The following is a 17,898-nucleotide window of genomic DNA, read 5'->3' as shown; positions in this document are numbered from 1 at the left end:
ATTCTTGTGGAGTCACCCTTTATCTTTCCCCAAAAGTAAATAGATATGGTGGAATATGGAATTTTTTTTATACAATCTAGATCAGGGGGTTGCCAACCTTTTTCTAAGCTGTCCCACAATCAAGATTATTTTCTATGTGCACTCTACATATTATAAGATGTAGACCATACAGCCCGTGTTTATGGGACACAAAGCATTTTCTCCGTTCCTGCAATATATTGTTCAGCTGACCTCTTATATTGTCACTCTTTTGATTTCTAAATTGTTTTTATTTTTGAGTCATAAATTTGATTATTGCAATGGAGATTGTGTAGGTATGTATATTGATAGAACTCATGCACGTCCAGCAACTATGCTGAACAATAAAAAACCAAACAGAAACGCATTGAATAGAAAGCCCACACATTATTATTATTTTAAGAATGCCTACCATGCTAAATATATGTTTGGCAGCCTACAAAACCATCATAAAGAAAGGGCCATGTTCATAAGACAAGGACTGTTTAAAAGTTGAAAAGAATTTCTGTGATTGAAAAATGGAATAAAATTTCTTTAGTTTTTGGAATGTGTTCACGTGCCATTCCTGATAGCATGGTGTGCTGCAGGTTGGTCACCTTTGATCTAAATCAATGTGTTTCCACCAGACATCATTAAAACTAGGCCATCAGTGTTCACCATCTATTTTCTGATTTCATCTTCTATGTGTATTTTTGTCATATGCAAGACCAGGCTTCCACTTATAAAGTTGAAAACCACTGATCCACGTAATCTCTTCTAATTTGAATAATCTACTCTTCTGATACAAATAATGTAGTAAATCAATATAATGAGCTAGCTGAAAAAACCTTGGTCTGTATACCCTGCTCGAGGATATGAGGGCCATGACTGTGACCTTGCTAAGTTTCAACGTTTTTAATTCTGAGGTATTTGCTTCTCATAGCTCATCTGCTTTCTCTCATGTATCAAAATGAAGATTTTTCATTGTTGACAGTATGTAATTTAAAAAGTGTATTGGGTAAAAAAAATGAAGTCTATTCACATTGTATGAGTTATGCATTTGAAACTGTATACATAGATGATAAAAGTGAAATAGAACGTATGATTGCAAGCTTTAGAAAAGCATATATTTACATTAACTTTCTTCCTTATATTATTCATCATAATTGTCTTAATAAACATAATTGTTTATGATAAAAATGTTTTGGTTCTTTACAAGCATTTCCGAATCAGCTAAAGTGAGTCTGAATAGTCATTTGATTTGGTTCCTGTAAAGTTTGACTTGTATGGTTGTAAATCAATGTTTATATTATTATTATTATTACATTATTAGTTTAATTGTGATGTCTATTATTGTGTGTGTATTACAACTTTTATTTGTAGACTACCTTGAACCAAAAAAGTGATTATGGAATATGGAACATTCCAAAATAATTTCTGTTTCTAAATACAGTGGACGCTCGTTGTAAAGACCCCACATTATAGCAAACCTTCCATTACAATGACCGGTAATATAAGTCCCAAATATTTTCATATAATTACTATTCCATATGTTTTCCTTTCTATATAACATCCATTTTCATTGGAATGATGGAAGGGGAGGGGGAATGTTATAATGAGATCAACTGTATTTCGAATGTATTTTATTTAATCCTGAATGGGTGAATATATAGTGAGCTGATGACAAACCCCCCCCCCCCTTTTTTTCCATGTGAATATAGATTTTTCTTTTTAAAATTATCTGCATTATTTTTCCTTTAATTCAATATAGTAAGTCTGTTCAATTTTATAACTCAATTTCAACATCATTGATAGAAAAAGCTTCTAGTCAGTTGCATTAGTTTCCGTCATAAATTTCTGAGAAAATTCAGTGTTATGTATTTGGATATAAAAACACATTATAGTATTATGCATCCTTGTAAGTTGGTAGTTTGTGAACAATAAATTTGCAACTGCAAAAGTCAACATACATATTATTTTAACCAAATATTTAATCCATAACACTTAATACCAAGTGGACATATTTTAGCATTATCTGAAGCTACCCTGAACTTATCAATTATGCTACATCTTATATAAGAATTTTTGACGTATTGGCAAGTGTTCAGAAAAGAACACATTTTTAAATTTGGAAATGGCTGTATTCGATTTTTTTGCACCATGTTTCTGCGAGTTTTCAATGAAAACCCCAGCATGTACCACCGTATTCATGTTGTATTGTTATTGTGAGATTGTATTTAAAGTATTTTATGCATGTAAAATAAGTGTTTTGTTATTTGTGCGATATGATTCAGAGTTATTTATTTTGTAGAGATTAGTTTTTTTCTAGAATGACCTTAAATAATTCTGAATGTATGTGTATGATATCTTGTAAATATGTAAGATATCTTGTCATCCTCTGATTATGTGTGTATCTGATGTGCAATACTCATGCATGATTGCAGTCATCATAAGAAGTGTATTATATAGCAATAATTATATATATAGCAATTGTTTGTGAATACCTTGTGGTTATATAGTGGATTTTATATATCTTTGTATACGGCAAAGAATCTTCTCTGTTTGGTGTGATTATTTTGTAATCTCATTGGGTCACTGTGTGATTCTTTTCTTTTAATGGTATGAGCAAGTGATATATATAGAAACTCATTAGAGACACATGAACACATGTGTGTGAATTTGTTTTGTATTCAAGATGTATAAATTTGTGCATGGAAAAAATGTTTAATTTGATGTTAAAAATACATTAACGCTTATCCAAGTCAGGACGTGTGTGACAGAAATTTGTTCAAAGTGAGCAAGTTTTGCTGTATATAATTAAATGTATGTTTTACTATTGCTATACATTTCATATGAACTTAAGGTCTTCATATTGGGTAGAATTGCTGAATGTAAAGTATTTGTTGCTTAGTGCAGAAACCCTTTATAGTGGAGTCATTAAATGCGAAAAAAATGTAAAACTGTAGTCTGTCTGTCTTTTTTCTGTAGCTTTGTTGTGTACATATTCGAGCAGTAGTTAATGATCAGGTGGTCGATCAGTTTCAAAACTCAACCTAAACAGAATAAGTCCTGTTTAAAAAGAAAAAAATTCTGAAGTTTTTATTTTTTTGTACTCTATTTATGTGTGCATCTGCTAAAACTTCATGTATATTTTCGGTGCAGTTATCTGACATTTAAGAAATGGGTACTGTGTTGATAGAACATCTATAACAGCAATTCTCAACCAGTGCTCCACGTGCACCCTCCAGGGGCTCCGTGGCTGCTCCAGGAGAACAGAAAGTGAATTTTAAAAATGATAGAAATAAATTAGTAACTTTGATGAATAAATTAAAAATAGGCCTATAGGGCTCCGTCATAGAAATTTTTTACCAAAAAGGGCTCTGCGAGTCAAAAAGGTTGAGAACTGCTGATCTACAACATCAAGCCTAGTTCTACGTGGTGACTGTAGGCTCCATTTTTTTTCTTTGGTGGATCTCTATAGCCTCGTGTATTTTTTTGGCTGTCCCATTAGATTCATTTCCCCCCTTTTTTATATTATTCAGAAAGCTGACTTTACTATTACTTAATCAGGAATTTGTTATCTTTCAGAAATTGATTATGTGGATGTAACTATGAGTTGCAATTTTTGACTTTAGGTAACACTATTGTAGAGAAACATTATTTGTTCAGAGAAATGTAAAACACACATTAGCAACACTTCAGCATCTCAAATATAGTAGTAGTTGTTCTTCTGGTTGGTGGTGTAGCACTCTGAATGGTAGCGCGGATCTGAGAGATTCACGCTCACATTTTATTATGACCATTCTATGAGTTGGAAGGGTGATGGACCCTTCTGTCTCCTATCTTCTTACTGGGAGAAGTGCCACCTGATACTGCATCAGTCACCATCATGTTATGTGTCTTACTATTGAAAGGCTGGTGGATCTATGAGAGTTCCCCTTGCCACCAAATAAGTAAATATTCTCAATTATTTTTAAATTTTTCTTATTTAATTTTGATTTTTTTTTTTCAAATTTAATCATTGATAGTCATAAAGATAAAGATGTTGATGTCAAGTGCAATTAAGTGAGAGTCATTCTATTGGTCTAAAATAACTCAAGCCAGTTTTTATTTTATAAATACAATTGTTTCATTTTCAAAGTAATTTTTCAAGTTTTTATTCAATAATTTTTTATATGTATAAGGTTATTTCTTAAATAAGAGTTTTATATTTATACATATTCATTATTCTATCACTTTTTCCCATATAATATGCATTTATGATTATGATTGATTTTCGGTCATGGATCTCTAAGATCCAATGCCCCAGAGTTGATGTTACTCCAGAGACACCACCATTGGAGTGTTACATTGCGGTTGTAGCCTAGGAAAGTGGGGGGGGTTCATTTGGAAACTGTCCTCCCACCAAAATGTAAATTTTTTACACCTGTAAATATTCTCATTGTATTCTCTTTCTCTTTTAAGAGGTACATCTAAAAAAAATACTGTAGATGGAACAAAAACTTGATCTCAATTTCTGGACATTTAGTGTAGGTTCTCTCACTACCACATTCATCCTAAAAGTATTTATATCTTCCAAGTTACTGCTAATGACCATGTGACATTTTTTGCAATGTTCTTCAGGTATGAAATATTTCAGATTTGTACTCGCCCCAACTGTAATGTAGACACTCCAGTAATATCAACAAACTTGAATCAATCCAAAATGAATTCACCCAATTTATCCTTGACTGCTGGTCATCCTTTGTTTCCGTGTCCAAACCTAAAAAACAAACTTAATCCCTTCCTGTTCTCTACTATTTATCTCATTTCTTGATTAACCCCTATAAGATTTTCCATGGTCATCTCAATTTTGATACTTCTGGTATCCTAGCCAAACCATCCTACGTCTCCAGGAGCCTTGACCATTCCCTTAAAATAAAACCTATTTTTGCTTCTACTGACTGCTTTATATACAGCTTCTTTCCTCATACCACTGGTGAATGGAACAAACTCCCCGGCTGTATTTTCAATTCCCCACTCTATCACGAGTTTTTTGTTCAATATCAAACAATATCTGTCACTTTCAATCGCATCCTCTTCTATAGGCCTCAGAGCCAACAATATTGTATAAATAAATAAACTGAACAATGATAATGATTGTATATCGAACTGTGCCTACAGAATTTTTTAATATTAATTTTATTGCAGCAACATTATTTCATGAACATAGGACAGGGTTAAGTTGGTCAGAACTGATGATCAATACCTCAGTTGTTATGTTAAATGAAACCATTCCTCATCAATGAATGAGATTCTAACCTAGACCAGTAAAACTGAAGGTGATGAACCAAAAAGTTTTTACTGCCATATGTTTAAGTATGTTTTGTTGCCAACATTTAATCAATGAAATAGCTTTAGGCCACTCTTCTCATAAAATTGGTCAAACTGCTGTATAAACAACCTAGTTTTGGGAACAAAAAACTGATTATGATAAAATATCAGTACTCCTTGACAGTTGACAAGGAATAGGTTGCTTGGATGAATTACTGATAACTTGGTCGCTGCTGCTGCAGTTATTTAGCCTAAACCAGGGGTTCTTGATATTTCGTGTTCCATGGACCTCCTGTGCCATTAAAATGAAGGCCATAGATCCCTCTAAAAATAATATTTGGTAATTAACAATGTAAAAAGAAATGAATTCTTTTCTTACCCAAACTCATGAACCCAACTAAAATCTCTCCCCCGGTTAAGAACCTCTGACCTAAACATTAACTAGGCCATATTGATCACAGAGATAATTTCGATCTAGCACATATACTACCTTAACACACTTAACCGCCACATAATTAGAAATAGGCAACGATATGCAAATCTCTTTGTGCCACTCACATCTGGACATATGGGAATGCTATATATTACTTTCATAAATATATAGCCAGTGGTGGTGTGTTTGTTGTGAACCAATCTTTCTGGCTAACAGAATTGCAGAATGATTAAAGCCCATGAGTAGCATTTGTCCAGCACATTCGTTATTCAATATCTGAGATCATTAGAGAAACAGACTCTTCCATGATCGATAGTACCAACATTGTTGTAGCAGTGTCATGGGCCCCTGAGCAAATTGATATTCTTACACCCCCGGACTGGAAGTACCACCCAGGCCATCTTAAGAGCATCATGGGCCCCTGGTCCAAGTGATTTTTCTGAGGCCCTACCTGGAAAATTCCCGAAAAATGCAACTACCTCTCGTTTTTCTGAGGCCCCTGAGCCCATTCGTTAAGACAGCAATGGTACCACCTATTAATTTACATGCATAATTCTTTGTTTGGCAGTGTTGCTTTCAAACAACATGGTTTTCTAACATTTTTCACACAAAGACATTTTATATTTTGAGCTAGTTTCGGCATTGAGGCTTCTGAGCAACTCCTGAATGTTTGGTTAGTACTTATGAACTATGCATGAAATTTCTACAATCACCAGCAGATAACTCAAAAGTACATATGTCTCCCACTTTTTGAAAATCAAGCAAGGATCATTGTTAACCCTAGAATTCTGAAGTGAAATATCATGTGTGTAGGAGAAATATTAATGTGCATTCCTAAACAATGATATAAAGTTAAATTTTCAAACAATAAATGATATTTTATGCTAATTAAAATTATGTAATTCATATGTATTTTATGTGTTGCCTGTAGGTAACATTGCATGTTATAAGCATGATGGATGCTGCAATGATGAAGCAACTTTGTACAATATTTTCTGTCGCTTTTTAATGTAAATATTAAACAATGATTTATAAATTTAATAATGATAGCAATTGAGCATGCTTATACTGCAGACTATTAAGCAGTGCTGTCTTAATGCATGGGTTCACCTGGTCATGGTCTGGGGGGCCTCAAGAGAAGAGGGACCTCAGAAAAACGAGTAGTTGAATTTTTCTAGAATTTTCCAGGTGGGGCCTCAAAAAAATCACTCGGTCTGGGGCCCATAATGTTCTTAAGTTTGTCCAAATTTTGTACCAAAAAATATGTTTTTTAGGGAAAAAAATTGACCCAAAGTGCTTTTATACTTTTACTATTATACCATACATGCACCCTGTGAACGTTCTCTGAGGAATTTCTAATAGATTGGTGTATGCCAAAATGTGTTGAGTTGTGCTTTTATACTACATGTGAGCAGAACTACTGGCTATAAGCTTGGGATTTTTTGATCAGGAAGCTAATAAATACTTTTACAGTTTGGAAAGTGATGAACCCCCCAGAAACTAGTTCATTACGGACATGTCCACTCACAAAATCAAAGCAAGAGCAGAATTCTAGAACATTCGATTGGGTGAAGCAAGACATTGAATCTTGCCAACTCATCTGAAATTTTTTGTTCCAGTAAAGACAAAATTGCTCTGCAATACTTCAGATGATATTTTGACGTAAATCTTGTGAAATGAAATGATATATCAGATTTACCAGAGTATTCTGTGTAATCGATAGATTTATGCACTGTGAATGCATGACGTGGCAATCCACAAAGAAACAAAATGTGAGTCAAAAATCCCTAGGAGTAATTGCAGATAATCTTATGAATGCTAGCAAGAAAAAAAAAACTGTAGGCAATCTTTGGACTTGAAATCACCACAAACCTAAGAAGACGTTAACATTCCCTACTCAAGACAATCCATATGATTAGTATGACCACTGGTGTGAACATGGATCTGAGGGACGATGCACATTCTGCAAAAACCGGCATTCAACTGTTTTGCTCAAATTGTTAAAGGGTTTAGTGTTTTGTGCCACATGAGAACTGTTTCAAAGCTTTCCATATCCAACTGTAAAGCATTTTAAAGAAAATTTACCTTATTCAAATTATTTAGTAGCACCGGGAGTATATTTTTTTCAATGTGAAAAAAACTTGAATTCTTATTTATGTTTATGCTTTGTTTTCTTATTTATGTTTATGCTTTGTTTTCTTATTTTGTCAATGTTGCTTATAGGAAACATTTGTTTTGGCAGTGTTGCTTTTACAGGCAGCATCCCATGTGTTTTCATATATTAACAATATTTTTTTTCCTTATAATGACATTCATGACACCTCTTTTACTCTAATGTAACTCTTCAAAAAAAATTATTTTCATAGTTCAATGTTTGTCAATTGAAGGGTTAATCTCGAAAATCATAGTGCCCCTTCTCGTTATCATGATGGCTCCTATGCAGCCAAAGCCCCTGAGCCGTGCCCTGGTAGGCTCATGGATGAAGATACCATGCTTAGGCGTCTGCACCAGCTGAATGAAGGATTCAGTCAGTGGATGAATCGTGCAACGTACTCCTCACCGTATGAGTTTCGGGAGCTAAAACCCTTTCAAACCGTACACGGCTCAGTCAAGAGTCACATCAAAAATCACCAGTTTTTGCTATTATAATATTGGTACTTGATTAAGCAGCGAGTACTCTTGTGAGCTGAAGATAGTTATAGTTAGATCTAACTAGAGCTTCTGAAACACCACGGCTGGTTCATCGGCCATATTTGTGTGAAGTGCGATGTCAGTATTGTAGTTATAGCCAACAGCTGTTCCCTATGGCGTTTCTTAGTGATTAGACGTCACTTTTGAACAGAAACTGGTTTTGCGCTCTAAGATGGAGGACGATGAGTCCGCTCTGTATTCCAGGCGCCTTAGTTCTAACTATTGCTGGTCAAGGAGGTTATAGTCCCCTTGGGAGGTTATTCTTTCCTCCATGATAGCTGGTGTTGGCTGCGAGCCAGAGAACAATGGACCATCGACGATTGGAAGCATGTCCGAAACGTACAGCAGGTTAATTAAACAAAAGAGACTTTCCTTGGCCAACATGTAAATTCAAATTCAAAGTTTTCGGGTTTTTTGGCCGACGTGATGTATACAAAAACTATACATTACGTCGGCCAAAAAACCCGAAAACTTCGAATTTTAATTTTTATATACAGCAGGTTCATTGAACTTTGAAACTTTTTCGCTATAACTAGCGTTAATCATGGAAGAAATAAATTTCATTCATTCATTCCCTACGTTTTTTCCCCTGCAGTCTAAATTTATTTCCTCCACCAGCAGCTAAGGAAACTGCTATGTTGGTTACCTTGGATACGGTTTACAGGGGATTATTTATGTTCAGGGCCGCATCTATGGGAGGGCAGGGGAGTTCTGACGTCCCGGGCACGGATTAGGAATTTCACAGAGTTTACTGTTTGTCCGTTCAAATTTTCGTTGGCGTAGGACCGTCTTAAGAGTTGCATTGACTTCGGGCCAAGTGATTTTTCTGAGGCTCTACGTGGCAAATTCACATGCATACTCTCGAAAATTTCAAGCAGATCTTATTTCTGTGAGGCCCCCCACTTCTCTTGAGCTTCATGTGTAGAGACGGCATTGGGGTAGGGCATCAAAATGGATACTAGACCCTGGTGACATAGTAAATTTTCGTTTTAGTTACGGCCCAGTGTATGTCCCTCAAAGGAGGAAAATGTGATCTGAAAACATCAACACCGAATGAAATAACTTTTAACTCATTGACTTCGGAATCGGGTGAAGGGCTAAAGGTACTTAACACCCCCCCCCCCTCCAACGATTCACTATGGTCATTAATAATTGGAGTTCCTCCACCACCCTTGATTCATGAACATACAATGCAAAAAAAACGTATCCCTCTCTTTGGATTTCGTATACAGTATGAAAGATGTCTGCAAATCCTAGCCTCAATCACTCATCTTTTCTTCGGGTTGGCGCTTACTGTACCCACCGATTATTGATTTTTTTTTCATAATGTAAAACATCACTTGTATGGATATTAAACCCCGCCCCCCAGAATTCTCTTGCACAGGCCTTGGCCAAATGAATATTTTGACAGGTATTAGCAACAATTAGCTATTATTTTTGGCGATGTGCGGCAAAGTCCCGCATTTGTCCCAAATGAATATGATCAACCTAATATTCAGGAATGTCTAATAAATGAATATATATATATATATATATTTACAAAAAACTTGAAAACAAAATACGTCCAACTCAATTAAACTGCTGAAAATATTTTTTAATTAAAAAAAAAGCTATGTGTATAATGTCTGAACCATAAAAATGAACACTTGTTTTTTATTAGTTGAATAGTAGGTCTTTGTAGAATTGGAGTAAATAACAAAGTGTGACTCGGCAGTTCGTTGTAGTCCTGACAACGGTCCCTCTGTCAGCTCGAGTGAAATTGGATTTGACTAGCTCGAAATATTTTCCATCAGCTAATGTCATACATTTTAACCGAAGGCACTTAACTCTCACCAAGTCGATTGCTTTGCTGGAACGGTCACTAAATCGTAGTGTATCAGCATCCCAACGAATTTCCAATCTTTCTAAACCAGCGCAGTTGTTAGCAATAGATTCCATCAGAGAATCGACGTGAATCTTTTGACTAATTTTCGGACAACAATCTTCGGGCATTCCCATAATAAGTATTCTAAAGAAAAAATAAATATATAATACATAAAAATATTTTCAGTACTTGTGTTGTATATCACTCGAAAGAATCCTTTCTACTCGAAACAGGGCTGCAAGTAGAGGGCGAGCAAACTGGACTAGATAGAGCGCCGAATTCACCCTTTAACTGCTTTCACTTTTTTTGCTTTGTGGACTCCGGCCTAATGCACAATAAAGACATTATTACCAACTGCCTTCACTACATTACACGAGGGTGCCAAAATGTGTTCTTGCCCTGACTGACAAAGTGTCTAGTTGCAGCCCTGACTCGAAACATGATCATAAGTGTATTCACATGTTAGGCCTAAAAACTATGAATGTTGACTATACACAAAAATGACATTTTTCCCTCATACTTAGATTACCTGGAGTTTCTCAGGTTTGGAAGGATGGCATTCCAAAAGTGTTCTGTAATATGGGGTATGTTTGAAAGTCCCAATCCTCGTAGCATCGGTCCTTGTAGTTTTAGCAATTTCATGAGAGCATCCTCTGATATATTCTCATTGCGATCGAGGTCCACAGCGACTAGATTCTTGACGTTTCCTTTCTCAATCCATTCTTTCATCACCTGTAGCAAAGAAATGCAGTGAATACGTTGAAAAATTATCTAATTCTCGAAAAACTTTCAGAAATGCTTATTATGTAGGCTTATCAGAGAGGCGAGAAAATGAAACGAGGCCATGAAATTCGCAATACACTGACAGGACACTTTATTCTGACCACCTCGTAAATATTCCGTTGGGCCACCTTTTGCCTTCAGTACAGCATTGATGCTACTCGGGGCGTGGTAGCCCAGGTCGATAAGATACTCGTCTAAAGTAGCAATGGATGTTTAGACTCGTCGCGAGTTCGATACCCGATTCATCCTTGTCAGAAACTTTCCTGACAGGGGGGGGGGGTCCCACACCGAGGGGTTAGTGCACCAATCTCTCGGTGAGTATAAAAAAGGCTGCCGTTCGGAATCGACAATTAATTGTAGGTCCCGATCTAATTAGCCCTCATGTGCAGAAAATGATCAAATGATTCTTCTTGGTATGGACTGTACGAGATGCTGATAGGTCGTTTCTGCTGTAATTCGCTGTTCTGTTGTCTTTTACGAGTCTGGAAACTCTCCGGTCCACCCGAACATTCACCAGTAGGTGAGGATCACAAGATGCACGTTGAGATCCAGTTTTTTGCATGGCAGTCCAGTCTTTAAACATCAACTACAGCTGTTCTTGAACTTTTCAGAAATGCGGCGATTTCGCAGATACTCGCTCTATAGCTCCGAGTTCCTACAATCATCCCACGTTCTCCATCAAATCACGTTTCCTCTCTCCATATCTTCTCAAACAATTCACCAAAACTACTACTATACTGCCTCAGGAACAAAGCTTTCTTTTCTTTGTACTAGCCTAGCCCTCTAGCGGCAGCAGTGTGACGCCATGGCTCATTTGCTTAAAACTGTTACGTAGTTTTAATAAAGTGGCAACTCAGTGTAAACTAAAAATATGCTTTTGTTTGCAATCTGAATGCTTTGAAAAGGGATCTGATGGCGGGTAAAATCTTCCTTTTAGAAGAAAATACAATTATTCCAGTTCACCGCGAAAAAAGAATTTGTGTTTATACAGGATGAACGCAGGTGTCGGGGAGATATGATCGAAGTGTTCAAAATTTTCAACGTGATGGATAAGATGGACCATGAATTATTAGTACACCGTCAATCGACTGCTTTGACAAGGGAACACCAGTATCGATTGGTAAGGGACAGTGCAAGGTTATGGTGTCGCAGGGAATTTTTCTCTAATAGGATTGTTAATAAATGGAATAGCTTACCCCCGGAAGTAGTAAATTCTAACACAATTGAGACGTTTAAAAATAAATACGATAAGCATGTTGGGGTAAATCGAGAAGCTATCCATACTTAGAATAAGACAACCATAAATACATTTTATGGGCATTGTATAATATTTTATCATGTAAATAGAATGTTTATAGTTTTTGTAATTGTATTTTAATTGGGATGCTGTATTTAGAAATATATATGACATCGATATTTGTTATGGGCATGTTTTTCTTAGCCACCTCGTTGGGCATTTTGCCTGTTGTGGCATTGTATTTGTATACGGATACCCTGTTCTAAAAGCCCAACTAGAAAGTTATTTCCCTGTTTCTTCTGAGGCCAACAAAGAAAATTCTGCGTTTCTAAGTGTAATATTCTCTGAGATATGTGAATTGAAAAATCAGTGCAAAGTTGGGGAAGAACAGCATGAATGAGGGGAAAGCGTTGTCCATAATGCTGTTCCTCTCTAACTTTTCTCCGACTTTTGAATTCAAATATCTCATCGAATATTGCACTTGGAAACATGGAATTTTTTTGTTGGCTTCAGAAGAGATAGGGCAACAACTTTCTAATTGGGTTTTTTAAGACGGTGTCCATATAAAAATTTATATTTTTCATTTTGTGACACACTGTCTTTTCACTCTCAAAACTGGTACATTGTGATTTCTGAATACATTTTGAGCATTTCTTTTTTAAAATTGAAAATGCGACGAACGATTGATGAGGTAAAGGCCGCATTAGGTCTTACAGAGCACCCTGTATAAGCTTACAAGAAACTTTTCGAACAATCTTAAGGCGCGTATACATTAGCGCGGATCGGGCAATGTAAGCATTCGCGATTGGTTGTCCAGTAATTTATACGGTGTTGTGAACGATTCTTGATATGTTTGAACTGGACCCACCGGGAATCGGTTTTTTCAACGAACACAAAGGAAAGAAAAGTAACATAATCCTTTATAAGGCAACCTCAATAGAGAGCCAGCTAATAAGACCGGTAGAGCGGCCTAAAAATAGGTGCCACAAGACCGCGAGCCCGTTTCAATTCAGTTCAGAACATAATCCGTTGTGTACGGAAGGATGGTATTTCCCGAACGGATTGGAACCGTTGTAATGGGTCGTACGTTACACGATCGGCTCGCTAATGTATACGCGCCTTTACTCACCTGATCGGTGAAACCATCTTGTTGGCCCGCACATAAGTACCGTAATCCGGGAAGGCGAGTTAGAAGGTCAATCAAACACTCGGTAGACAGTTCTGTTGCTGTGATATCGAGTTCTTGAAGATTGGTTTTATCCCATTCAGCAGCCATGACGTGTTCACTTTTCAAAGCTGCAAGAATAATAGCAATAAATATTATAATTACGAATGTGCCAACTGCTACGGACTGTCCGTAGTTTCTACCAATGGTCTCATTCAGCCTACTCAACTTCAGGAGATGATCTCTGTACTCAAAAGCGCATTTATGGTTTTGCCGTCTGTGGGATACACAAATTTTGCTGCTCTTCTCACTTTCTAGTCTAATATTTTCTTGACTAATTTTTCCTCCAATTCGTCACCCTGTGCTATAACTTGTTTGGACTCTTCCCCTCACTCCTGCAAGTACACGTGTCTCTAAGTCACTCTTTTGGTCACTCCTATTTTCACACACTCTCCAAGTCACTCTTTTGGTCACTCCTATTTTCACACACTCTCCAAGTCACTCTTTTGGTCACTACTATTTTCACACACTCTCCAAGTCACTCTTTTGGTCACTACTATTTTCACACACTCTCCAAGTCACTCTTTTAGTCATTCACATGCTTGCACACTGTTTTGGTCACTCACATGATTACACACGCTCTAGGTCACATGTTGGTCGCTCACTGACATGACTCCTTGCTTTATAGGTCACTCTTTAGATCATTTATGCGTTTACGTATGCTCTAGATTAGCGGTTCTCAACCTTTTTTGACTCGCGGAGCCCTTTTCAGTATATAATTTCTATGGCGGAGCCCTGTTTGACTCGAGAAACCCCTTTTTGTACATAATTTTTATGGCAGAGAACCTTGTAGGCCTCACTTATTTACTTATCTATCAAATTTACTGATTCATTTTATTTTCCTCGAGTCGCCGCGGAGCCCCTGGGATGTGCACACGGAGCACCGGTTGAGAACCGCTGCTCTAGAGCATTTTTTCGGTCATTCACATGTTTTCACATTCTTTTGGTCACATGTTTCACACTCTTTAGGTCACTCACATGCTTTCACACTCTTTAGGTCACTCACATGTTTTCACACTCTTTAGGTCATTCACATGTTTTCACACACTTCTGCTCATTCACATGTTTTCACACACTTCTGCTCATTCACATGTTTTCACACACTTCTGCTCACTCACGTGCTTGCGAACTCTCTAGGTCACTCACGTGCTTGCGAACTCTCTAGGTCACTCACGTGCTTGCGAACTCTCTAGGTCACTCACGTGCTTGCGAACTCTCTAGGTCACTCACTGACATTACTCACTCACTACATACTCCCATTCTACTAGTTTTCATGGACACTCATTCTTCAAATTTGCCACCACTCTGAACTTGTCGCCCTTGGCTATAGCCCCCCCCCCCCCGTAAATACGCCACTGTCAATACTACGAATTCTTTTTCCTTTTCAGATACTTTTTTTTTTTCGAGAAAAAGAAAAATCTGGTCTTTTTTAAGTTTCTTACGGTAATTTACTAATCATTATTATTTTGAAATTACGCCGATCTTTACCGACTAGCTATAGTATAACGACAAATTCGTACACGCGTGCGACAGGAATCAAACTAACGGACAACGCTTCTTTTCTTCGTTTATGTTGTTCTTTCCCAAATTTTCTCCCTTTTGAATTCAAATATCTCGGCTATTATTGCAGTTAGAAATTTCTAACTGCAATAAGAAAAAAAAATAGCAATCCATGTTAACATGGATTGCTATTTTTATGTTTTGGCTTCTAATTGGGGTTTTGAGGATAGGGTATCTATAAAAAAAACATTTTTTTATTTATTTTAATAACTATATACAACCCTAGCAATATAAATGACGTATCTACACGTTATTTGGATACTTTTTCTAATTGAAACTTGTCTGTAGAATCAATGGTTTGCCAGTAATTTGCGGTGCGAGGAGTTAGCTATGCATATTGTATACAAGGTGTTCTGTTAATGGACCGACAAACTCAGAGGGTTGTTAGTAGGCATCAAGAGGAACAAAAATTGCAATGGAACATGGTGTCGTTAACCATGTTGAGGGTGAAAATCGCGAATAACGCATGCAAGCTCTGAGTCCAGAGGAGACGAAAGGTGGATGTCAGTTGATCGCTGAATGCGTTCGTGGGTTCGCTCACCATATCTGACGTAAGCAGCGTCACGAAACACACGCGCTGCGGACGGCCTAAATTGTCCGTTTCAATGGGTATCGTGATGGCTGACCGCGTTCGCAGCGCGTGATCCTACCCCAGCGCATGCGTTTCGCGACGCTGCTTACGTCAGATATGGTGAGCGAACCCACGAATGCATTTAGCGATCAACTGACATCCACCTTTAGTCTCCTCTGGACTCAGAGCCTGCATGCGTTTTTCGCGATTTTCACCCTCTCAGCGTGGTTTGCGACACCATGTTCCATGCCTACTAACAACCCTCTGAGTTTGTCGGTCCATTAACGGAACACCCTGTATATACAGTTGAGATCGGTTACAACTTCTCCGTTGGTAATTCGAGAAGTGTATGCTACTACTGTATATAACCGACGTAATATATAAGCGAGGTAGTTATCGACTGAATTAGCAGTTGTATATATGCATAAAATCCATTATTGATATTGTGGAGAACAAAATAAGCTTATGTTAGCTCAAAATTTAATTGATATAAGTATGGATACGGGGGGGGGGGTGAAGGGGCAACCCCGTTCCCGAAAAAATTTGTATTGTTAGCATATAGGCAGAAGGGTGAACGTGGAAAATCCACCCCATCCCCGTTCACAATACAACCGCCCCTCCCGTTCGAAGAGCCTGTATCCGCTTATGATTGATAGTAGCGGAGACACATGTATACAGTTTTTATTCGATTTCTTCTGAAAAATTTCGAAAACGTATTGTATTGTATAATATACTGCAAAAATAATAGCTACGTATTAATTTTTTCTGTTCATATAATTGGGTTGTTCGAACCAAAACGAGCAACCATGGCACTTGTCAGCCCTAAAATTAACAACGGCTTAATTGATTAAGTCAATGGTTTGATAAAATCATATAATGTAATTTTATATCAAATTCTATTTGTATAATCAATATATCAAGTTAATACTTGTAAGAGGGAATTGGAAAGAATCATCCGATTTTCAAATTAATAGGTATTTTTCGAAATTGAAAATAATGATAAGTAGACTAATATGTGCTAATATTTCAGGGAGAAATGTCTACTTATTATGAACAATATTATTAATGGTCGATTTGAAGCGAAGAATCATTTAGAAATTAAATGACTCTTTCTGAATCACAGTGTGTATCAAAATCGAGGAATATACACCTCCCTACACTTCCAATTTCACAATAAAACAGAACTGTCCACTAAATATTAAAAAATAATTTGATTTCATTCATCACTAATTGCGCAAATTGGGACAGAGAGAAAAAGACATTCCGAAAATGCTTTTGAGACAGCAAGCCCATTTACTAACAAAAAATCGGGAATGTTCCGGAAAACCAGGACATATGTCACCTTGTGTACGGGGGTCGTCGATAAATTTCTTTGCAAATGGGGGTCATGGTTCAAAAGTTTGGAAATCGCCGTCTTAAGGCTCGAAGCATCGCCCATAGAAAATGTACATTTTACTCTTATTAGTCTGTTTTTTACTACATTTTTTTAGCCGTGTGTGGTTTTGTTTTTTTCCTCCATGCAGTATGTTATATCCGAATTATTTTCTAGCTTTAAGGGAGCCTTTTCTGTATGTTATATCCGGGATATCTTATAAGTGTACTCGACCGTAACTGAAAATAAACTTACATGTTTGTTGCATTAGCAGACACTTCAAATTCTTACATCGTTGTAGCAACAGCTTCAGAGTAGATCCGGTGAATTTGTTGCAATAATTGATAGATAAACATTCCAGTTGAATACAGTTACTACTGAAAGCCTCCACGTGACTGTCATCGACGAAAATTATTCCATACAGATTTACGACTCGTAAATTTGGTACGGCACTCTTTAGCTTGTGGATATTGATGACTTCGTAAATTTCTTCCTCTTCCTCAGCCACTTTCTCGTAAGTTCCTTCAGATAGACAAAACAAAATTCATGTTATTGCTTGGTGGCGTTTTGATTTAGACATGAATCACAATATTCAACCACAAAAGTGTCGTCCCGCAAGATTCAAAATGAGAGACGAATAGTGCACATGAAAAAATTGGTTTCACGTAAAATTTATCTTTGAATTTTGTATGTCCTCGTCTAATTGCATGCATCTATAGTGGTCCCACATGAGACGAACGAGACACTGCCTTGGGCTTTTCACTTTAAGATGCGCCCCCGAAATTTTATAAAAATGAAAATAAAAGTTTTGTCTTCTCTAATTTTCAAGCCCCGTAACAGCTTTCTTGTGGA

At 36.9% G+C, this 17,898-nt stretch overlaps 1 protein-coding gene and 1 pseudogene across 4 annotated transcripts in view; one reads left to right on the top strand and one right to left on the bottom strand.

Annotated features, from left to right (window-relative positions):
- LOC149084995 (hexosaminidase D pseudogene) overlaps nt 1-17,898 on the top strand; it is an 82,392-nt pseudogene that overhangs the window by 30,864 nt on the left and 33,630 nt on the right. The window lies entirely within an intron of this gene.
- The window catches only part of FipoQ (F-box/LRR-repeat protein FipoQ), a 58,013-nt gene continuing 50,122 nt past the window's right edge, over nt 10,008-17,898 (bottom strand). For all 3 annotated transcript variants that reach the window (XM_089232746.1, XM_089232745.1, XM_089232747.1), the window contains exons 4-7: nt 17,302-17,568; nt 13,448-13,614; nt 10,828-11,030; nt 10,008-10,442 (exon numbers count right to left, since the gene is read on the bottom strand). In XM_089232746.1, the coding sequence (XP_089088872.1) occupies nt 10,091-10,442; nt 10,828-11,030; nt 13,448-13,614; nt 17,302-17,568 (989 nt within the window). In that variant the 3' untranslated portion in view covers nt 10,008-10,090. The remainder of the gene's footprint in view (nt 10,443-10,827; nt 11,031-13,447; nt 13,615-17,301; nt 17,569-17,898) is intronic.

This window comes from Pholcus phalangioides, unplaced genomic scaffold (assembly GCF_987345545.1).
Source record: "Pholcus phalangioides strain wild (caught in Gottingen) unplaced genomic scaffold, Ppha-v1.0 ptg000007l_1, whole genome shotgun sequence".
NCBI lineage: Eukaryota > Metazoa > Arthropoda > Arachnida > Araneae > Pholcidae > Pholcus > Pholcus phalangioides.
The sequence above is the reverse complement of the archived record's forward strand: the minus strand, read 5'-3'. Positions and strand labels throughout refer to the sequence as shown.